We start from the raw sequence: 23,654 nt of genomic DNA, 5'->3' as shown, positions 1-23,654 counted from the left end.
ACAGTCACAGTGTGTACAGTCAGTGTGTACAGTCAGTGTGTACAGTCACAGTGTGTACAGTCAGTGTGTACAGTCAGTGTGTACAGTCACAGTGTGTACAGTCAGTGTGTACAGTCACAGTGTGTACAGTCACAGTGTGTACAGTCAGTGTGTACAGTCACAGTGTGTACAGTCAGTGTGTACAGTCAGTGTGTACAGTCACAGTGTGTACAGTCAGTGTGTACAGTCAGTGTGTACAGTCAGTGTGTACAGTCACAGTGTGTACAGTCACAGTGTGTACAGTCAGTGTGTACAGTCAGTGTGTACAGTCACAGTGTGTACAGTCACAGTGTGTACAGTCACAGTGTGTACAGTCAGTGTGTACAGTCACAGTGTGTACAGTCACAGTGTGTACAGTCACAGTGTGTACAGTCAGTGTGTACAGTCACAGTGTGTAGTCAGTGTGTACAGTCACAGTGTGTACAGTCACAGTGTGTACAGTCAGTGTGTACAGTCAGTGTGTACAGTCACAGTGTGTACAGTCAGTGTGTACAGTCAGTGTGTACAGTCACAGTGTGTACAGTCAGTGTGTACAGTCACAGTGTGTACAGTCACAGTGTGTACAGTCAGTGTGTACAGTCACAGTGTGTACAGTCACAGTGTGTACAGTCAGTGTGTACAGTCACAGTGTGTACAGTCACAGTGTGTACAGTCAGTGTGTACAGTCAGTGTGTACAGTCAGTGTGTACAGTCACAGTGTGTACAGTCAGTGTGTACAGTCAGTGTGTACAGTCACAGTGTGTACAGTCAGTGTGTACAGTCAGTGTGTACAGTCACAGTGTGTACAGTCAGTGTGTGTACAGTCAGTGTGTACAGTCACAGTGTGTACAGTCACAGTGTGTACAGTCAGTGTGTACAGTCAGTGTGTACAGTCACAGTGTGTACAGTCAGTGTGTACAGTCAGTGTGTACAGTCAGTGTGTACAGTCAGTGTGTACAGTCACAGTGTGTACAGTCAGTGTGTACAGTCAGTGTGTACAGTCACAGTGTGTACAGTCAGTGTGTACAGTCACAGTGTGTACAGTCAGTGTGTACAGTCAGTGTGTACAGTCACAGTGTGTACAGTCAGTGTGTACAGTCACAGTGTGTACAGTCACAGTGTGTACAGTCAGTGTGTACAGTCAGTGTGTACAGTCACAGTGTGTACAGTCACAGTGTGTACAGTCAGTGTGTACAGTCACAGTGTGTACAGTCACAGTGTGTACAGTCAGTGTGTACAGTCACAGTGTGTACAGTCACAGTGTGTACAGTCACAGTGTGTACAGTCAGTGTGTACAGTCACAGTGTGTACAGTCACAGTGTGTACAGTCAGTGTGTACAGTCACAGTGTGTACAGTCAGTGTGTACAGTCAGTGTGTACAGTCAGTGTGTACAGTCACAGTGTGTACAGTCAGTGTGTACAGTCAGTGTGTACAGTCACAGTGTGTACAGTCACAGTGTGTACAGTCAGTGTGTACAGTCACAGTGTGTACAGTCACAGTGTGTACAGTCAGTGTGTACAGTCAGTGTGTACAGTCACAGTGTGTACAGTCACAGTGTGTACAGTCACAGTGTGTACAGTCAGTGTGTACAGTCAGTGTGTACAGTCACAGTGTGTACAGTCAGTGTGTACAGTCAGTGTGTACAGTCACAGTGTGTACAGTCAGTGTGTACAGTCAGTGTGTACAGTCACAGTGTGTACAGTCACAGTGTGTACAGTCAGTGTGTACAGTCACAGTGTGTACAGTCAGTGTGTACAGTCAGTGTGTACAGTCACAGTGTGTACAGTCAGTGTGTACAGTCAGTGTGTACAGTCAGTGTGTACAGTCAGTGTGTACAGTCACAGTGTGTACAGTCACAGTGTGTACAGTCAGTGTGTACAGTCAGTGTGTACAGTCAGTGTGTACAGTCACAGTGTGTACAGTCACAGTGTGTACAGTCAGTGTGTACAGTCACAGTGTGTACAGTCAGTGTGTACAGTCAGTGTGTACAGTCAGTGTGTACAGTCACAGTGTGTACAGTCAGTGTGTACAGTCAGTGTGTACAGTCAGTGTGTGTACAGTCAGTGTGTACAGTCACAGTGTGTACAGTCAGTGTGTACAGTCAGTGTGTACAGTCACAGTGTGTACAGTCAGTGTGTACAGTCAGTGTGTACAGTCAGTGTGTACAGTCACAGTGTGTACAGTCAGTGTGTACAGTCACAGTGTGTACAGTCAGTGTGTACAGTCAGTGTGTACAGTCACAGTGTGTACAGTCAGTGTGTACAGTCAGTGTGTACAGTCACAGTGTGTACAGTCAGTGTGTACAGTCAGTGTGTACAGTCACAGTGTGTACAGTCAGTGTGTACAGTCACAGTGTGTACAGTCACAGTGTGTACAGTCAGTGTGTACAGTCAGTGTGTACAGTCACAGTGTGTACAGTCAGTGTGTACAGTCACAGTGTGTACAGTCAGTGTGTACAGTCACAGTGTGTACAGTCAGGCTGGACGCTGTGACAAAATTTTCATATCAGGTTTTTTATGAACCTGCCTGACTGACATGCTGCTGAGGCCTGTTCAAGTGCTGCAATCTGTTATTTACGTGACAACGCCTGAACGCAACACAGGCTCCACTCCATTGGTGCCTGTGTGTGCGTGTGTGTGTGTGTGTGTGTGTGTGTTACTTGTTCCAGTGGCTCTTGGAGTTCTTGTAGAGGGCGGGGAACATGATGGGGAGGATCTTGGCGGCGTTGTCGCTGATCAGACTCATGATGTACTCGTTATTCCAGTAATACAGAGCTCTCTCTGCCACCTGCACACACACACACACACACACACACACACACACACACAGACCTGTGACTCACAGTCAGAATCTCAAACCGTCTGACCACCAGGACGCCATTTTTTATTTTAGTTATTTTAAAAAACGTTTATGTTAAAACTCCAGAAACAAACTGCATCAAACTCTGAACCAGTCAGACAAACACAGGTCGTGGTTCAGGTCATGGTTCAGGTCGTGGTCGTGGTTCAGGTCATGGTCGTGGCTCAGGTCATGGTTCAGGTCATGGTCGTGGTTCAGGTCATGGTCGTGGTTCAGGTCATGGTCATGGTTCAGGTCATGGCTCAGGTCATGGTCATGGTTCAGGTCATGGTCATGATTCAGGTCATGGTCGTGGTTCAGGTCATGGTCATGGTTCAGGTCATGGCTCAGGTCATGGTAATGGTTCAGGTCATGGTCATGATTCAGGTCATGGTCGTGGCTCAGGTCATGGTCATGGTCATGGTCATGGTTCAGGTCATGGTCATGGTCATGGTTCAGGTCATGGTCGTGGTTCAGGTCATGGTCATGGTTCAGGTCATGGTTTAGGTCATGGTCGTGGTTCAGGTCATGGTTCAGGTCATGGTCATGGATCAGGTCATGGTTTAGGTCATGGTCATGGATCAGGTCATGGTTTAGGTCATGGTCGTGGTTCAGGTCATGGTCGTGGTTCAGGTCATGGTCATGGTTCAGGTCATCGTCATGGTTCAGGTCATGGTTGTGGTTCAGGTCATGGTCATGGTTCAGGTCGTGGTTCAGGTCATGGTCGTGGTTCAGGTCATGGTCATGGTTCAGGTCATCGTCATGGTTCAGGTCATGGTTGTGGTTCAGGTCATGGTCATGGTTCAGGTCGTGGTTCAGGTCATGGTCGTGGTTCAGGTCATGGTCATGGTTCAGGTCATCGTCATGGTTCAGGTCATGGTTGTGGTTCAGGTCATGGTCATGGTTCAGGTCTCATTACCTGAAAGTGTGGGCTGGACACACACTTGGCGAGCTGTCTGAAGAGCGGCTCCTGAACTTTCACGAACTCTGACGGCTCGATGACGTCCAGGATCTCCTCCAGCTCGTTCAGGAACATCACCTCCTTCGGACTGTGAGTCTTTGGCCAGAACTTCAGCAGACCCATGATCACCTGCAGAGGTCAGAGGTCACGGGAGTCAAACTCCTGAGCTCCTCCTTCACACAGGGTTTTTCTACTCTAATATCTGCAGTCTGCTTCACAGGTGTGTCCCTGTTCACCATCTGTATGTTACTATGGAAACCATCAGCAGCATTAGAACATGTTGTCATGGAAACAGGAAGGACTCACCGGCTCCGTCAGGCTGCTGTCTTTCTCCAAGAACTGGACCACACAGTACGCCAGCTGCACACAGACAGACAGTCAGAGTGAATAAGTTGTCAGTCACTGACGAACAGACGGACACACAGACAGACAGACAGACAGACTCTAACCTGTGGGTGGTAGACGCTGAGAGACTTGACTTTGTGCAGCGGCAGCAGAACTCGGATCAGAAACATCTTGTGTTCTTCTTTCAGAGGGAGAGCGAAGCCGTTGATTATGCTGACGGACAGACAGACAGATGGACAGATGGAGGGAAAGATAGACAAACCGTTAGAGCATTGATTCATGATCAGTCCCTCCAGGATTTCACAGCAGCTTTTCTAAACTACAATCAGCTGACATCAGTTTATTCTTCAGTACAAGTGGATGTTTGTGCCCATTTTTTTTAAAAATTCCCTCAAGATGATCTTGAGATATCACATTAAAAAATGACACAGACAAGGTCACACTGACCTTTGACCACAAAAATCTGATCAGTTCATCATTAAGTCCAAGTAGACGTTTGTGCCACATCTGAAGCTGTTCTTGAGATATCGCATTCACAAGAATGAGATCTATACAAGGTTACAGCAACCATGACCTTTGACCCTTGACTAACAAAGACTTTGTTGAGTCCAAGTGGATGTTTGTGCTTAAATTTGAAGAAATTCTCTCGAGGCCTTCTTGAGATATCATGTTCACAAGGATGGGACGGACGAAAACTCGAAAACATAATGCCTCCAGCCACAGCTGTCACCGGTGCAGAGACACAAAAGCATGTTCTGAGAGGTCACAGTGACCTTTGACCATCAAATTCTTACCAGTTTATTCTTCAGTTTGTGCCAAATTTGAAGAAATTCACTCAAGGCATTCTTGAGATTGAGACAGACAAGATCACAGCAACCTTAACCTTTAACCTGTGACCACCAAAAACTAATCAGGTCATCCCTGAGTCCAAGTGGCCGTCTGTGCCAAATTAAAAGAAATTCCCCTTAAGGTGTTCTTGACATACTGTGTTCACAAGGATGGGACAGATGCACAGACAACCTGAATACTTCCGGCCACAGCTGTTGCGAGCGCGGATGCATAAAAATTGCGTTGCATGACGTCATGTTTATATATATATATTTTTGCAGAACAAGAGATAATTGCTAAAATAGTTGCAATGATGTCACAGACACAGAGCCAGCATTCACAGAGCATCTCCGTGAGCTGCTCTCCTCCCCATGCTCTCTCTGTGCACGAGCTAACACTCCACAATGTGATGTCATCGCAGCATCACATCACAGAAGCCTCGCAACGCCGGCCACCATCCAACACTGAGCTGTTAATCTCACACCGACACTGAAATATTTTGTTGGGTAACATTAGCCGTGAGATGCTAACAGTTAGCCTGTCACTGTGTGACTCTGAGCTCCTGCTGACGCAGCCTCATGATCACCAGAGAATCAGCACGCTGCATGTAGCTCTACGATGACATGAGATTGGACACGTTTTAAAGAGTTAAATTTGTGGAAAAAATTGGGGTGATCAGACAAAAGGTGAGGCCATGCAGAATTCACAGGGATTGGCTAAATCTGGGTTAACTGCTGCCATCACAACGTAGCAACTTCCTGCAGCGACAAATGTTAAACAGCTTCTGTTTTGAATCCATCGCAGTCATCATGATGGTAATACACACTGTGTGTGTGTGTGTGTGTGTGTGTGTGTGTGTGTGCACGTGAGTGTGTGTGCGCGTGTGTTACCTCCCCAGGATCTCCAGCAGCTCAGCGATGCCATTGTGATGTTCGGTCTCATAGATAAATCTGAAACACAGCAGCACCAGTCAGACACACAGACTGGGAACACTGGTTTATCCTCAGGTGTCTAAGTGTGTGTGGCTCTGACCTGTAGAAGATGTTGTTGATCTGGCGGCGGATGTAGGCGCGGAGGCCGAGGAACTTGCCGTAGATGCGGTGTAAGATGGTCTTCAGGAAGTCTCTCTCTCGGGGATCCTCACTGTCGAACAGCTCCAATAGCTTCAACACAAACACTGAGGTCAGAGCTCCGCCCCTAATCACAGGTCTATCTTTTTATTTTATTTATTTAGCCTTTATTTATCCAGGAAATGTCCCATTGAGATACAAGATCTCTTCTTCCAGGGAGTCCTGGCCAAGACAGCACACATAAGTTCCATACATAAAACAATAAAATATACATATACGATGAAAACAATAAAAAATCAACAGTAAAGGGCAATCTTAAGTGAACATTAATTAAAACAACTGCATGTTTCCTGAAGGACTGATTTTAAAATACCTTTAAACATATTTACAGTAGGAAGGGACTGTAGGTTAATTTTATCTTGCAACTCATTCCATAATGAGGGGGCATAGAAAGAAAATGAGGTTTTACCAAGATCCGACTGCATCCGGGGAACATTTAAAAGCATCCCATTTGCTGCTCGTCTAGTGCTGTAGGTGTACAGTCAGAGCTCCGCCCCCCGATCACAGGTCTATCTACAGTCAGAGCTCCGCCCCCCGATCACAGGTCTATCTACAGTCAGAGCTCCGCCCCCCGATCACAGGTCTATCTACAGTCAGAGCTCCGCCCCCCGATCACAGGTCTATCTACAGTCAGAGCTCCGCCCCCCGATCACAGGTCTATCTACAGTCAGAGCTCCGCCCCCGATCACAGGTCTATCTACAGTCAGAGCTCCGCCCCCGATCACAAGTCTATCTACAGTCAGAGCTCCGCCCCCGATCACAAGTCTATCTACAGTCAGAGCTCCGCCCCCAATCACAGGTCGGTCTACAGTCAGAGCTCCGCCCCCAATCACAGGTCGGTCTACAGTCAGAGCTCCGCCCCCAATCACAGGTCGGTCTACAGTCAGAGCTCTGCCCCCAAATCAGATGTCAGGTCTCACCGACATGACGAACTTCTGGTCGATGTATTTCTTGGCAATGTTCGGCTGGAAGTCTGGAGACTCCAGGAAGCGAAGGAAGAACTCGTAGACGAGCTGTTGACACAAACACAACGTCACGCCATGATCACATGACACTGAACTGAGCACTCAGACAGACAGTGTACCTGCAGGTGAGGCCAGGCAGCCTCCAGCGTTGGTTCGTCCTCCTCAGGATCAAACTCAGCTCCGGTCGGATTGGAGGACGGAGGAAGAGTCCGGAACAAGTTCACTGAAAACTGAACACACACACACACACACACACACACGCGCGCGCAAAAAGGTCAGAGAGTAACCAGCAGTAAACAAACGTGGCGACACCATTGGTGGTGGCTCTAAGGCGGAATTTATACTTCTGTGTTGAACTGACGCTGCAGCCTGACGTGCACCTCCCCATAGATGTAACTCCACAGTGTCACAGTGACGCAGACCTCCTGTCTGTCTCTGTAAGCTGAAACCATTTCCCTCAGTGGAAACAAAGCTTTGATTTACTTTAATTTCACAGATAAGAAACAATAAATCGTGAAGACAATAAAGCCTCCACACACTGTGTGTGATTTATCCTGGCTGAAATATGAGCAGAGGAAATCTCTGCTTGCTGCTAGGCTAATTTATACAATGTAAAATGCCATACGCTTGTGCTAATAACGTTAGCATGTTGTATTTGTGGGGAAAATGTGTCCAGATAAAGACAAGTGTTTGTGAATGCTGCGAGTTATAGTGAAGCTGATTTGTGTTTGAAACTGTCTCTATTGAGCCATGTTTAATGTGTGTTTAATGTGTTTAATGTTTGTTTAATGTGTGTTTAATGTTTGTTTAATGTGTGTTTAGAATCAACTAAACGTGACAGCACTTCACAGACACCCTGCTGCCCACTAGTGTTCTGAAGGTGTAACTGTTGTGCAGCTGTATATTTTCAAACAGAGAATAAAATCTCTGTCTTTACATTTTATTTTGATCACAGTCTGTTTTTATAAAACTGCTCCTGGCGTCTCAGATGTAGCTTTGCCCTGCAGCTGAAAACATGTAGAAAATAGAGATATATATCGTGTATCGTCAGTCAGCCTGTAAATACTGAGACATGAATTTTTGTTCATATCGCCCAGCCCTACAGATGGTGCATCGTAGAGACGTGAAATTTTCACCAATGATTGGAAATTGTGTGCAAATGACTCAAGAAATATAATGCCAACAGACCAGATGAGAGCTTTAACGCTTTAACTGAGGCCGAAGAAATTTTGTTTTAAAAGGCCACCACCCTCGCACCTTATTTCAGACAGACTTGAAATTCGACACACATGGTCAGGTGAACTGGTTCTACGAAAGCCTACAGAACCCTCAAGGTCTGCCCACTAGATTGTCGGCCATATTGAAATTTTTTGAAATACCCCTCTTGAGGCATTGGTCCCATTTGTACCAAACATTGTGTGGATCATCACGGGATGAAGCTCTTTAAAAGTTATCAACAGCTTTTAACTTTAGAGGGGGCGTGGCTCAGCATGTAAATGGAGTTTACTCCTGAACCGTTGAGCCGATCATCACAAAACTTTGTACGAAATGTTGACATAAGTATCTGAATCATCAATGAAGTTTAATTCAAATCCACCGATAGGGGGCGCTACACAAGCTAAAAGCTGCACTAAACTTAGGAGGACGGATCAGATCTCACAGTCTGTAGGAGGGTTTAGACACAAGCACACATTTAAGGTTTGTGTGTTTGTTCCCCATCAGATTAAATGAAGACAAAGTTGAGTTCGTCTTCATGTCCTCAGTGTGTGAGCCTGTGCATGTCCTCACCATGAGGACGGCCTCGGGGTAGATGCACTCGGTCACCACGTCACTGTTGTGTGTGATGTACTCCACCATCTCGTTGAGCCCCGCCCTCTTCACCTCTTTGTACTTGAGGTCACTGAGCGGGTCGCTGACAAAGTCAAACAGGACGCAGCACTGACGGAGCTTCTGCACAAACAGCTCCTCACGCTCCATCAGGGGCGAGTCTGAGGACACCACAGAGGAAGAACAGAGGACAAGAGACATTACAGAGGAAGAACAGAGGACAAGAGACACCACAGAGGAAGAACAGAAGACAAGAGACACCACAGAGGAAGAACAGAGGACAAGAGACATTACAGAGGAAGAACAGAAGGCAAGAGACACCACAGAGGAAGAACAGAAGACAAGAGACACCACAGAGGAAGAACAGAGGACAAGAGACATTACAGAGGAAGAACAGAAGGCAAGAGACACCACAGAGGAAGAACAGAGGACAAGAGACATTACAGAGGAAGAACAGAGGACAGGAGACACCACAGAGGAAGAACAGAGGACAAGAGACATTACAGAGGAAGAACAGAGGACAAGAGACACCACAGAGGAAGAACAGAGGACAAGAGACACCACAGAGGAAGAACAGAGGACAAGAGACATTACAGAGGAAGAACAGAAGGCAAGAGACACCACAGAGGAAGAACAGAGGACAAGAGACATTACAGAGGAAGAACAGAGGACAGGAGACACCACAGAGGAAGAACAGAGGACAAGAGACATTACAGAGGAAGAACAGAGGACAAGAGACACCACAGAGGAAGAACAGAGGACAAGAGACACCACAGAGGAAGAACAGAAGACAAGAGACACCACAGAGGAAGAACAGAGGACAAGAGACATTACAGAGGAAGAACAGAGGACAAGAGACACCACAGAGGAAGAACAGAAGACAAGAGACACCACAGAGGAAGAACAGAGGACAAGAGACATTACAGAGGAAGAACAGAAGGCAAGAGACACCACAGAGGAAGAACAGAGGACAAGAGACATTACAGAGGAAGAACAGAGGACAAGAGACATTACAGAGGAAGAACAGAAGACAAGAGACACCACAGAGGAAGAACAGAAGGCAAGAGACACCACAGAGGAAGAACAGAGGACAGGAGACATTACAGAGGAAGAACAGAAGGCAAGAGACACCACAGAGGAAGAACAGAGGACAAGAGACATTACAGAGGAAGAACAGAAGACAAGAGACATTACAGAGGAAGAACAAAAGACAAGAGACACCACAGAGGAAGAACAAAAGACAAGAGACACCACAGAGGAAGAACAGAGGACAAGAGACACCACAGAGGAAGAACAAAAGACAAGAGACACCACAGAGGAAGAACAAAAGACAAGAGACACCACAGAGGAAGAACAGAGGACAAGAGACACCACAGAGGAAGAACAGAAGACAAGAGACACCACAGAGGAAGAACAGAGGACAAGAGACACCACAGAGGAAGAACAGAAGGCAAGAGACATTACAGAGGAAGAACAGAGGACAAGAGACATTACAGAGGAAGAACAGAAGACAAGAGACATTACAGAGGAAGAACAGAAGGCAAGAGACACCACAGAGGAAGAACAGAAGGCAAGAGACATTACAGAGGAAGAACAGAGGACAGGAGACACCACAGAGGAAGAACAGAGGACAAGAGACACCACAGAGGAAGAACAGAGGACAGGAGACACCACAGAGGAAGAACAGAGGACAAGAGACATTACAGAGGAAGAACAGAGGACAGGAGACACCACAGAGGAAGAACAGAGGACAAGAGACACCACAGAGGAAGAACAGAGGACAAGAGACACCACAGAGGAAGAACAGAGGACAAGAGACATTACAGAGGAAGAACAGAAGACAAGAGACACCACAGAGGAAGAACAGAGGACAAGAGACACCACAGAGGAAGAACAGAGGACAAGAGACACCACAGAGGAAGAACAGAGGACAAGAGACACCACAGAGGAAGAACAGAAGACAAGAGACATTACAGAGGAAGAACAGAAGACAAGAGACACCACAGAGAAAGAACAGAGGACAAGAGACACCACAGAGGAAGAACAGAAGATAAGAGACACCACAGAGGAAGAACAGAGGACAGGAGACACCACAGAGGAAGAACAGAGGACAAGAGACATTACAGAGGAAGAACAGAGGACAGGAGACACCACAGAAGAAGAACAGAGGACAAGAGACACCACAGAGGAAGAACAGAGGACAGGAGACACCACAGAGGAAGAACAGAGGACAGGAGACACCACAGAGGAAGAACAGAGGACAGGAGACACCACAGAGGAAGAACAGAGGACAGGAGACAGTTTTATGAGACAGATAATGGTCTGAGTTCAGATGGAGGGACAGTCCTGAGCTTAAAGCGACACTTAACTTTCTGGAAATTTTACACTTTTCTTTGTTTAGGTTAAAATGTTATTAATAAGCTGATGGCATATTGAAATGTAAGTGAATTCCAGCAGAGTTAAAAACTCATAATTATATCATTCTCATATGATTCTAAGAAAACTCGGCCAATCATTGCATTCGGTCTGAATGCAATGATTGGCCATCCTGGGTGTCTTCACCACGTGGAGGCCTCCAATTGACGTAACTGCTTGCATAACATCTCCTCCCACTACCACAGCACAGCATCCAGTTGCTAATGGCTAACATTAGCCTACTGTAGCGTAGCCTCGGAAACATTAACGTTATCTTCCTTGAGCGTTTCCACTTACTAGTAACGTTAACGCTACTAACGTCAGCACTGTAACCTTATTGTAAAACTCATCAGTCATCACTGACTGGTTGAGTTTCAAAACTCCGGGGTTGTGTTTGACTGTCTTGGTTGTACCGTTACACTCGCTCTCCTCTTCTGTTTATCTAACGTTACCATGCCAACGCCTACATCTATCATAGACGCAATGAGGACGTAATGGAGGAGGGGGGAGTAGGCCTCTGGAGGGAGGTGGAGTTGTGGATGTTCAATTTTTTTCTAAGTGCTGTGTGAAATGCAAGAAAGGTAAGAGTTGCTTTAAGTGATCCCTGTTAATGGAGTCAATTACGTAAGGGATAATGTATAGTGAGCCCCCTTCAGGGGTGCTGACACCGCACGACGCTGCATCGTGCTGTAACCACGCTGATATTGTGCATTGTGAAACCGGCATTAGGGTTAGTTTTGGTTAGTGTTATTTTAGGTTACCTTTGAGCGCAGGTAGTTTCTGCAGCTCTCTGTTCTTGGTCAGGCTGAAGCGAGATGAACTCTGGCGGCGCTCCTTCTTCACCAGCTGAGGACCTCCAGAGTATTTGATCTTGTTGAGCTGAGTGGGCGGAGGCGTGCTGTTACTGGGACGCTTACTGCCACTCTGCTGCTGCTGGGACTGCACACACACACACACACACACACACACACACACACACACACAGAGGATTAAAAGTTAGGAGTGTTTCATTCCTGGCTGTCTGATAATCTCCCCCCAGTGGTGCATGCTGGGAGCTGTAGTTGTCCTGTAGTTTGTACCAGAACAGTGTTCTCAGATCACTTTGTTTGTTCCGTGTGGTGGGAGCATGAACATGATCTTAAACAACAGTGAACTCTGCAGGTTTGAACTAAACTTTACGGCACTTGACACAGTCCTCCAGGACAACAGGACTGAGTGAGGCAGAGTGGAGTATACGGTGCAGTCAAGCCAAACTATGATGTCATCATATGAGGACATGAGGACACAGGTCTCAGGAGGACATGTGAAGTGATTTCATCTGTTTCAGTGAACGTCCTTTAAGTCTGTGAAAATATTCATAATTCAGTTTCAATCATTTCTGTAATTACAAGTTTCATCTCTCAGTGTCTCCGTAGTACATTTACTTAGCGTCCACTTTATTAGGTACACCTTGCTGGTTGGAACCCCTTTTTAATTCTTGGTGTCATAGATTCAACAACATGCATCATCTGTGTCTCAGTTCAGGCGCTGCAGCCTCTGAGGACGCATCAGCCAAAGTAAATGGTCTCTGAAATGTGACGGTTTGGTCTGCAGAGGATTTCCTGGTTACATCACCGGTTGTTCTCTCCCTGACCTGTTGGTGTTCCTGTTACCTAGCAACCAGCTGCACTTGATGAAATAAGGAGTAAGCTAGTAAGTCAGTTAGCCCTAAATCATGGACCCACAGATTGTTATTATATACATTTTAATATAATTCTTGAAGAGATGAACTGTGGAGACACCGCCGTGTGATATATTTCAGGCTGACGGAGCGTTCTCAGTTAAATGAAGGTTGTTTAAGCTGTGTGCTTTTAGCTAACAGTGATGCTGACAACAGTTAACCGTTAGCTAGTTAACAACAGTTTGAGACAATGTGAGCTTTGTGACATGGTGCGTTATCCTGCTGGAAGTAGCCATCAGAAGATGGGTACACTGTGGTCATAAAGGGATGGACACGCTCAGCAACAATACTCAGGTAGGCTGTGGTGTTTAAACCATGCTCAGTTGGTACTAAGAAAATCTCCCCCACACCATTACACCACCAGCAGCAGCCTGAAGCGTTGATACAAGGCAGGATGGATCCATGCTTCCATCTGAATGTGGTTTTTCCAATCTTCTATTGTCCAGTTTTGGTGAATTGTAGCCTCAGTTTCCTGTTGTTAGCTGACAGGAGTGGCACCTGGTGTGGTCTTCTGCTGCTGTAGCCCATCTGCTTCAAGGTTGGACAAGGTGTTGTTGCTTCAGAGATGCTCTTCTGCACACCTTGGTTGGAACCAGTGCTTATTTGACTTCCTGTTGCCTTTCTATCATCTTGAACCAGTCTGGCCATTCTCCTCTGACCTCTGGCATCAACAAGGCATTTTGGCTCACTGGATATTTGCTCTTTTTGGGACCATCCTCTGTAAACCCTAGAGATGGTTGTGCTGAAAATCCCAGTAAATACTCAGACCAGCCCGTCTGGCACCAACAACCATGCCACGTTCAAAGTCACTTCAATCACCTTTCTTCATCATTCTGATGCTCCGTTTGAACTTCAGCAGCTCGTCTTCATCGTATCTACATGACTAAATGTTAATGAGCTGCTGACACCTGATTGGCTGATTAGAGATGTGCTTCAACGAGCAGTTGAACAGCTGTACCTAATAAAGTGGCCTTTGGGTATACATCTTTGTTGGTGTAAATTAAATCTGATCAGTGTGATCATTGATCAACAGACAGACAGCAGAAGCTTAAACTGTTGGTTTATTAATCTGAAGCTTCACTGTGTCCTTCACTTCTCTCTTCTTCTTCTATGTGTCTTATGTCTCAGTTTTCCTCGTCATGATTTGAGCTGTTTGACTGATTTTAACCCTATGGGCCCTAGGCGTTTTTGGGGTATTTTTACTGCCTTTACTTTTAAGCTCATATCACAGTCATTATAAAGGCTACATACACATGCTATGTCTTGTTTTTTCAGGTCAACCAGATTTGCCATCATTTCATGTCCTTCTATGTGCCTGTATTTTATATTAATTTTTATATCAATGAAAAAAACAAATCCGTGTGACTAAATTCTTACATTTTTACATGTATCTCACCATAGCAAGTTGGAAGTAGACATATTCTACCATATATGAAGAGGGGAGACTCTCTGGAATCTGGCAATATAAGAACCATGATGGTGGGACATTCTGTCACTTCACAGCTGTCCAAAACATGTGGTTTGTGCCAGGCGGACATGATTGCCAGTATTTTTTCATTATTGCAAGAAATTCCATTGACTCATTCACATGTCAAAAATGTGTTTTATCTGAAAGAAACATGCAATATTTACATCTGAGATCATAGAAAAAGAGTCACCCAAGTGCAATGATGTCCTCCAAGATAATATTCGCCACTTTGATTGCAGTAAACAAAGTTTGTTGTTGTTTTTCAGTTTCAGTTATATATTGGGGGGACATTTTGGGCATTGGTGGGGGGGGGGCACGTGTCCCCCTCAATGTATATGGTGACTACGGCCCTGTCAGCATGCATTAGGCTGCAGTTGTCTGGGTGCGCAAAGGTGAAGTGGCTGGTCTTGTCATACAAAGTTTGATGGAGTGTCAACTGGACAATATGGAGATATTTGCATCTTGAAAGCTGGACTACAAATGTGGATAGACAGGGAGAAACACACACAAGCCTAAGACGTGGTAAGATACGATATTCCTCACTATATGAAGTGACTGATAACAAGATCTGTATAATGGATTGTAAAGAAATTCGTCAGGTTTTTATTTTGTAGACAATCAATCTGTATTTATAGCGTGATGGGATGACAGCACAATGATGTGTGTGGTCCTGAGCTTTCATGTGATATGCGTGGCATTTCTGTGCGAGCCTGCATTCGCGAGTAATCCATCCAAGAGTAATGTGTGTGCAGAGCTGTATGAAAACTCTGTTATACATCATTTTAGTGTAACTTTATCATTTTTTTTCGCTGTGAACACATTGGACTACTGACAAGTGCTTGACCTTGTCGGAAAGCTACAATTTTGCTGTTTGACGTGATATGTGTAGCTTCTCACTATGATGCACGGTCGCAGAGAAAATCAACAGAGAAGAACAGGTGTGAATTTGGATGCACAATGCGTCGTTTGGGCCCATAGGGTTAACAAATCACTTTGTGGATGAAATGCGTCCTGCTGATAAACTGGAGTCTGAAATATTGATCTCCAATAATCAGTATCGGTCAAACTCTGATTTTAAACTTTACTGATCCTCTCAGGTGTCGTTTGTTTCTTTACAGTGAGATGTCTTCTGTGCACAGCTGTGTGTGTGTGTGTGTGTGTGTGCTGTAGTGAACAGTGGCAGCAGTGTCTCATTGCCTCCCTGCAGACACAACACATGACAGCTGAACTCCATCATGTGTGTTTTATATTTAAACTCTCACCTCGTCTGAGTTCTCCGCAGCAACAGCAGCATCTTTCCCCCCGCTGCCGCCGCTACCACCACCGCCGCTGCTTGTACTGTTCTTCATGCTGCTTTTAGCACCTTTGGTTGTTTCCTGTCACACACGAGAAAAGTGGAAGGAACATGTAGGAAAGACATCAGGGGCCGGTTGCACCAACAGGGCTTACGCCTGGTCTTAAGCTAAGTCGGCTGTAACTTGGTGTTCTAGGTCCGACCTAACAGTTGTGCTGGTTGGACCATCTAGGCTTAAGCCTTCTTCTCACTAAGACCGGGCGTAAATCTTAGGCCTAGTCAAGAGCAGGTGTAAGGTCATTATCAAGCTGTGCTCTCTGCGCTCACATCTCATCCACCGTCCGTACAACGAGCGGGCATTCAGACAGGAGAGGGTAATTAGTGACAGAAGCAATCCATTGGACGTATATAATGACGAGGAGCTGATTGAGAGGTTTCGATTGGGTAGGAGAGATCTGTTTGAACTCACTGAAGAGCTGTCACCGAATTTACAGTTTGTGTTGCGCCGCAACACAGCACTACCACCAGCCTTACAGTTGCTTATTGCGGGGCAGGGGAATTCTCCCCAAATAGGTCAACAATGATGTCACTGTTAACTGAGGTTTTCGGGGAGGACCCCCGCCAGTTGGGTGATTTTTTTTTTTTTGGAGGAGACATTTTTTTTGCCTTGCTGAAGAGATCTTTCCACGTCTTCCTCATGTCAGCCTCTGTATGAAGGCAGCCAGAGTCTGAACACACACTGATGTGCCCCGTTATCTCTGCCCATACTAGGGATGCACTGAAATGAAAATTTGTGGCCAAAGCCAAATATTATTAAACGCTTGGCCGAATACCGAATATCATTGTTTAGTTTTTCATTAGTTTTTGCAGATGAACCCCCTCCAGATTAGTGTTGTCACGGTACCAATATTGGGACCCACGGTACGATACCAATGAAAATATCACGGTTCTGAGTAGTATCACGATACCACAGCAAAAATGAGGCAGATGTGCCTTTTGTCATTTATAAAAAGATAAATCACTTTTCTATAATACATCAATGATATTTCAATGGAATAAATTACTTATTGACTTATTCATACTGCAAAAACAGCATCAATGAGTGATTAACATGGGGGGGATCAAAATAAAATAAATAAATAAAATAAGAATCAACCAGCCACCCTCCTCCCCTGACAAGTAAAGAACAGTCCCTTCATAAGTAAAGAACAGTCCCTAAAGTGCGGTGAGGTTTGTGGGCCGTTACCTGCCACAAAGAGAGAAATGTGAACGGCTCGTTTCTCCTCTGACACGTCACATACCTGTGTTCGGCTGGCTCGGCTGTTCAGGTACTTTTGGGCAGTCATGACACCAAGAAGAGGATATTATTGGAGCCGACGTCTCCGTCACCGGTAAGCCGATGGCCGCCGTATTTGACAGGAATACATTAGTCTGTGTCTGTGACCCCCGTTCAACCCACAATCGGTGGGATTCGCCTTTCGTTTCTGCTGCTGGTTGAAATCTGTAGGCTGCTCGCACAGTGTGCTGAATGATTTAAGCCTATTTTGCTCGCTCAAAACTATTTTTAGTCGCAAATGCGAGTGCCGTGATGGACGGATCGCCACACTACCGACATTTTACTCCGCCCATCACGGCACGTTGTTTGATTGCGTTATCAAAACATGCCGCTATTATTTGGCCTTGCTTTTAACTTATTCCACCGAATACCGAATGTGTGTTTTTTTGCAAGATTTGGCCGAATATATTCGGTTACTGAATATTCGGTGCATCCCTAGCCCATACCGACTGTTTCTTCTTATTGTGATGACGTGTTGACACCATGTCTCTGTGCTGGCTGTACAGCTCGATTAATTTTATAATTTCAATGTCGGTAAAGTTACCCTTTCTTTTTCGTTGATCCTTCATGTTTTCTTCAAATCTTAAACTGTAAATAAACTGTCAACACAGATGAGAGGGGCTGTCAACTGTCAAGCACACAGGGTGATTCAGCAGCGCATCATTTGACGTCACCGCGCTCCTCTAGGCAGGCTGCATGCGGCATTTCGGGGGCATTCACATGGACATGCACAGCTAAAACTGGCGTAGCTAAGACCAGGCGTAAGCCCTGTTGGTGCAACAGGCGCAAGTCCACTCCTTAAGACTGGTCTTAACAAAGACTGTCTTAGGAGTTACGACCAGGTGTGGACCAGTTGGTGCAATCGGCCCCTGTATTTCAGATACGCAAACTGGTCATCAATCACAGTCTGCTGCTTTTAAAGTGAGTAGTGCTGCACGATTAATCTAATCGCAATCATGATGTCAGGCTGTGCGATGACATAACCACAGAGTTTGTTGACATCACGCCCACAAGCTATCCTGGTGTGTGCAGCACGTATGGTCAGGTGACCAGCCAGCGAGCAGCAGTGACCAACACAGACGCTGAAGAAAAGCATGAGCACGACCGTGAACAGGCTGAGTTGGTGGCAAAAAAAACGCAACGTCTATTACATGGCGATACTTTGGATTCAGGTACGGCGACGTTGGACAGAAAGACGTGCTGTGTAAAAGTTTAAAAGTTAAAGTCGCCACGTCCCGCGGCAACACGACCAATCTATATCAGCACTTGAGACAGCACAGAGAGAAGTAAGAACAGTGCATGTGAGAGAAAGACGAGCCGTGTAACGTTCAAGACAAAGAGACAACTGAAAGACACCAGAGCCTCATAAAACAACATCCAAGCACAGTTACGCAAACATCTGTAAGTGTCACGGGGAAATCACAAACTATATAACAAATGAAAAATTGAGCAACTTTGCTCGGTTGACACTTGACATGCTGCTGTGTTGTGCTATGGCGCTGGAATTTGTCATTTACGTGACAACGCCTGAACGCAACACAGGCTCGCTCCACTGTGTGTACAGTGTCGTGCTGCGCTGCTGTGTGAGCAGCGTGTTTGACTGTGCTCAGTCTGTTGATGGTCATTGACACACTGTCTGTCCATAACAATAACTCTGTCAGGTCAGTGCCCCCTGATATAATGTAGGGAAACACTGAGTCAAGCAACAAGACTCATGATACCATTTATTTATTATATTGTAATCACAATCGCAAATCGCGATATTGTCCACTCAAATCACAATCGCACATTTTTATCAAATCGTGCAGCACTAGCAGAGTGTTGTCTTTTTGTCTGTAAAATGTCACAAAACTGAGGAAAACGTGTCCGACTGGACGTCTTCACGTCTCATTTTGTCCAACAAACAGTTCACACACAAGAGACTCAGCTTAACAGTGACTAAAACATCACTAAAATTATTCACCCTGTCTGTTTATCACTTCCAAACCTGACAGCAAAGTGGCTTGATTCCTTTCAAAAACATGTGAAGGCAAAGAGCAACAAAAGAAATGACCCCAAAAACTGCATGAAATTAGCAGAAAGAGGAAATTTAAAACAAAAAAATCAGAAAAGAGATAAAATTTAAGGGCAATTCCAGCGTTATGGATGTTACATTTTTGCGTTATGGATGTTACACGTCTGAAATAGACAAAAAAACAATCAAAAATAGGGCTTTACCCACATGTGTTTGACTTCAGTGGCCCATTTAAAGGGTCAAACCAGTCTGGATCTATGTTGTAGTCTGAGAAATCATTTACTCTACTACTGATCGATTACATACCGGTAGACTACATAGTAGGCGTTACCTTTTTGGATGCGACTGACTGGTCATAAATCACCTCAGAGTGACAGCTGTCAAGTGAATTTTAATAATGCGCGAGTCGAGATGACAGGCAGTACACCCATTGGTCTTTTCTTAGAAACACAGAACATGAATATTCTTAAGTGCATCAATGAATACAACACATGCAGTTGGCAATTAAGGAAAATGCAGTTTTTTATATGATTTTTTAAATGATTTTTATGATCGACAGTGCGATTTTTTTTTTTACTACCTAATGTTCTTTGTCTTTTATACACGAAGTTAAACATAATGCTGACTATGGTGTGTGTGTATAGAGAGAGAGAGAGAGAGAGAGAGAAATGTTGTTCTACTGATCAAATAGTTCTGAGCTGTTTTTTTCAGATCTTCATTTACTTTAATGAAGACAAACCAAAAAAAAAACCCAACAAAACAGACGTGAGTCGCATTCAGCTCTAACAAAAGCACCGCGTCTGTTATGAATCAAGTTTACCAGAATCTCTACTGACTATAAGTAATTACAAACCGATGTGAGAGCGAGCTGAAGAAAACCTAACCGGTACTGAAGAGATGAGACGTGACCTGTCAAACGTGAGTGATTGACAGAGAGGTTGTCACTGTGTGTGTGTGTGTGTGTGTGTGTGTGTGTGTGTGTCAGCGGGGCGGGGCACAGCTGCAGTGACTGTGTGCATGTAGGGGAGGTGCGCTGTGCTTTATCCGCACCGGATACTCGCGGGCTCAACCCTAGTAAACAGCGAACAAGAAGAGCAGTATTATCGTGAGAGGCTACCAGCGTATTCATGTGATACAGTAACATTTTTCACATGTCGGCAGCCCATCCCTGCAAATAGCTCATTCAGGATGATAGTAAACACTACACAGCGAGCCACAAGAGCAGTAGGTTTAACAGTGGGGCGTAACCATTAATGTGATACAGTGTAATCAACATTCACACATGGACTGGGGTTCATATGATCGACTCTACAATATGTGACGTCCGTCACGGTAACGTCCGTAGCGCTCGGAAATAATACAAAAAATAAGACCAGGATGACAATTGTTGCTAATATGTCATCTTTCTAAAAGTTAGCTTTGCTTAGAAAGTTTGGCTGACATTGCTTTCCAAATGCATGTTTTATGACAACTTTTCCTACAAAACGTTATGGACGTTACATGAGTTGTCCCATAAACAGGCATCATAACAGCACGTTCCACCGGCCAATGGAAAGACACAAAGTACATAACTGATTTACATATTGATACAACAGCCCTTCCTGATAAAAAGTGAGGTTAGAAGACATCTGTAGGTGATTTTTTTTGCCATTCTGGCCATTCAGAAAGTCATACAATTTTGTTCACTGAAAAATACATTTTCACATTATTGTGTCTCCTCATTGTAGTGAGGAAAAACATGTATTTGCATGAATATTGTGATCAAATGTATTTTGTACTTCAAAATATAGACCTTGATGATACATTTTAAATGTGTTTTGTTATAAATATGGCTACTTTATTTTTTCATGGTGAGGTTGACATTTGCATGGAATTGCCCAAAATCAGAAAAAGAAAATTAAAAATTAGTAAAAAAAAAAAAAAAAAAAAAAAAAAATTAATTTTTTTTTTATAAAAAATAGAAAATTTAAAATTAGTAAAAGAGAAAATTAAAAACAAGCAAATTAATAAAAAGTTAAAAAAAATAAAAATAAACAAGGAAATGACCTAAAAAAAAGGGCTTAAAATTACAATAATTCGATAAAATCATTTTAAATATGTACTTACAATAATAATAATAATAATAACAATAATGATAATAGTAAGTACAATTTTTGCCCTTTTTTGAGAATATAATTTTCTAAATCTATATTTTTTTCAATTTGTAGGACATTTCTTATCAAGTTGCTCATTGCCTGTTTGCCCCATGTTTGTGAAAGAAATGGCACGGATCAGCTCGGGGTCAAAGGGTTAAATACGTGTGAACGCAGCACAGTAAAAGTGACGTGGCTCCAGGTGTCAAAGGGTTAATACTCACAGTCACCTGCACACTGACACGTTTCACACAGCTGATTAAACGTCAGCACGTCTGAGATGACTAAACTTTAATTATTGATTCGTCTGCTAATTCAATCATCAATAAATGATCAGTGAAAGTCTGAGACGATGTGTTCAGGTGTCGTCCTGTAAAACAGATTCACAGAGATGTGAAACAGACAGAAAGCTTTCAGCAGCCACTGAGAGGATCCATCCACCTGAGTCAGCTCCAAATGTTTCAACACAGCTGAGTGTCTCTGATACCTGATCAATCAATCAATCAATCAATCAATACTGTATGATTCTTTAAGAAATATTACACAGTATTTCTACACTGTGGTACTATGCTTATTACTATTGATACTACAACTATCATATCAGTAGTATTATCAGTAGTGAGTGCTTTTACTTCTTCTCAGTATTTTCTGGTGCCGACACATTAGAGTGCAGCACTGTAACTTGTAACAGAGTATTTCTACACTGTAGTATAATTATTATTAGTACATATACTGCGATGGTGATACTTCCACACTTCTGAATGCAGAGGTTTAAATTGTAACAGAGTATTTGTTTACAGTAGTATCAGTACTTTCATTTCTTAAGCTACATTCTGATGCTGCTAATTTTTGAATGCAAGACTCTGACCTGTAACAGCAGTAAGAGTACGCGGCAGTAAGAGTACACGGCAGTATGAGTACACGGCAGTAAGAGTACGCGGCAGTAAGAGTACACGGCAGTATGAGTACACGGCAGTAAGAGTACGCGGCAGTAAGAGTACACGGCAGTAAGAGTACACGGCAGTATGAGTACACGGCAGTAAGAGTACGCGGCAGTAAGAGTACGCGGCAGTATGAGTACACGGCAGTATGAGTACACGGCAGTAAGAGTACGCGGCAGTAAGAGTACACAGCAGTAAGAGTACGCGGCAGTAAGAGTACACAGCAGTAAGAGTACACGGCAGTAAGAGTACGCGGCAGTAAGAGTACTCGACAGTATGAGTACTCGGCAGTATGAGTACTCGGCAGTATGAGTACTCGGCAGTATGAGTACACGGCAGTATGAGTACACGGCAGTATGAGTACACGGCAGTATGAGTACTCGGCAGTATGAGTACTCGGCAGTATGAGTACACGGCAGTATGAGTACTTGAGTGTTCCAGCTGTGAATAACAAACAGCTGGACGGTGTGTGTCCTGTTCGGTCATCATAAGCGAACATCAGCAGACAAACTAACGGAGTGTGGCTGAGCTAACAGCTAACCTGCTGTGTGTCCTCGGCTCTCAGCTGGTTAGCATCACATCTTACATATTTAATGACGACACACATGAATGAATGAGTCACACTTTCATCTGCCTGTTTTCTCCTGGATGAATAATTTACGGTGAGGAAGCAGCGGTTCCTCCCCGGAGCTCCAGCTGCAGCAGCCCCTCCATCTCTGCAGCTAACGTTAGCTAGTTAGCGAGGACGCTACCTGCCGGCTAACACCTCGGTTTACCGCTGTAACACCGGGACACCGCCGGTAATGTGTCCTTTAACCCGACTTCTGTGTCTCACCAGCTGACACACACATTTATACCGCCGCTACAAACTCCGCAGCTAGCGGTTAGCTTAGCCGTCCTCTGCTAGCGGGGCCTTAGCAGGTTGCTATGTTAGCTAGCGCTACTCGATCAAATACAAAGTCTTCATCAGCTGCTTCAAAGCCGCCATGTTTGATACTTAAATGACTGATGTGGCGGTGAAGACGCCGCCAGCTCACCTTCTCCTTCTTGGTTTTGTTCGGCATCTTGACTGTGCTGTAGGCACGTTTTTTCACGGAGACTCCGTGAGCTTCTTCCCCGGGACTCAGGCGCTGTCACTCGGTCTGTCTCAGCTCGCTGCGCCCGCTCCCGGTCCGCCCAATCCGATTGGCTGCTGACGCGCGCATCCTGCCTAGCAACGCATGGACGGATTTTTCTGATTGGCTGGCTGTGGTTTTAGTGATGAGGGTGAGGCTGAAGAGAGGTGAGGCAGGACCGGAGTCTTCCCCAGCAACAAAACACACCTTCAGCCACAGCTGGAGTACAACTACACCTGTTACTGCAATACAAGTACACCTGTTACTGCAATACAAGTACACCTGTTACTGCCGTATAAGTACACC

General features: G+C 44.8%; 1 protein-coding gene across 1 annotated transcript in view; it reads right to left on the bottom strand.

Annotated features, from left to right (window-relative positions):
- ppp2r5d (protein phosphatase 2, regulatory subunit B', delta) overlaps positions 1-23,417 on the bottom strand; it is a 29,473-nt gene extending 6,056 nt beyond the window's left edge. Inside the window, exons 1-12 of the mRNA XM_078160861.1 lie at positions 23,271-23,417; positions 15,779-15,892; positions 12,090-12,267; positions 8,875-9,074; positions 7,206-7,316; positions 7,042-7,134; positions 6,024-6,154; positions 5,882-5,941; positions 4,268-4,376; positions 4,125-4,178; positions 3,777-3,947; positions 2,679-2,806 (exon numbers count right to left, since the gene is read on the bottom strand). Of these exons, the coding sequence (XP_078016987.1) occupies positions 2,679-2,806; positions 3,777-3,947; positions 4,125-4,178; positions 4,268-4,376; positions 5,882-5,941; positions 6,024-6,154; positions 7,042-7,134; positions 7,206-7,316; positions 8,875-9,074; positions 12,090-12,267; positions 15,779-15,892; positions 23,271-23,297 (1,376 nt within the window). The 5' untranslated portion in view covers positions 23,298-23,417. The remainder of the gene's footprint in view (positions 1-2,678; positions 2,807-3,776; positions 3,948-4,124; positions 4,179-4,267; positions 4,377-5,881; positions 5,942-6,023; positions 6,155-7,041; positions 7,135-7,205; positions 7,317-8,874; positions 9,075-12,089; positions 12,268-15,778; positions 15,893-23,270) is intronic.
- Positions 23,418-23,654: the final 237 nt, after the last annotated feature.

Source organism: Epinephelus lanceolatus, chromosome 17, assembly GCF_041903045.1.
Source record: "Epinephelus lanceolatus isolate andai-2023 chromosome 17, ASM4190304v1, whole genome shotgun sequence".
Taxonomy (NCBI): Eukaryota; Metazoa; Chordata; class Actinopteri; order Perciformes; family Serranidae; genus Epinephelus; species Epinephelus lanceolatus.
Note: the sequence above shows the minus strand (reverse complement) of the source record. Positions and strands in the feature narration are given on the sequence as shown.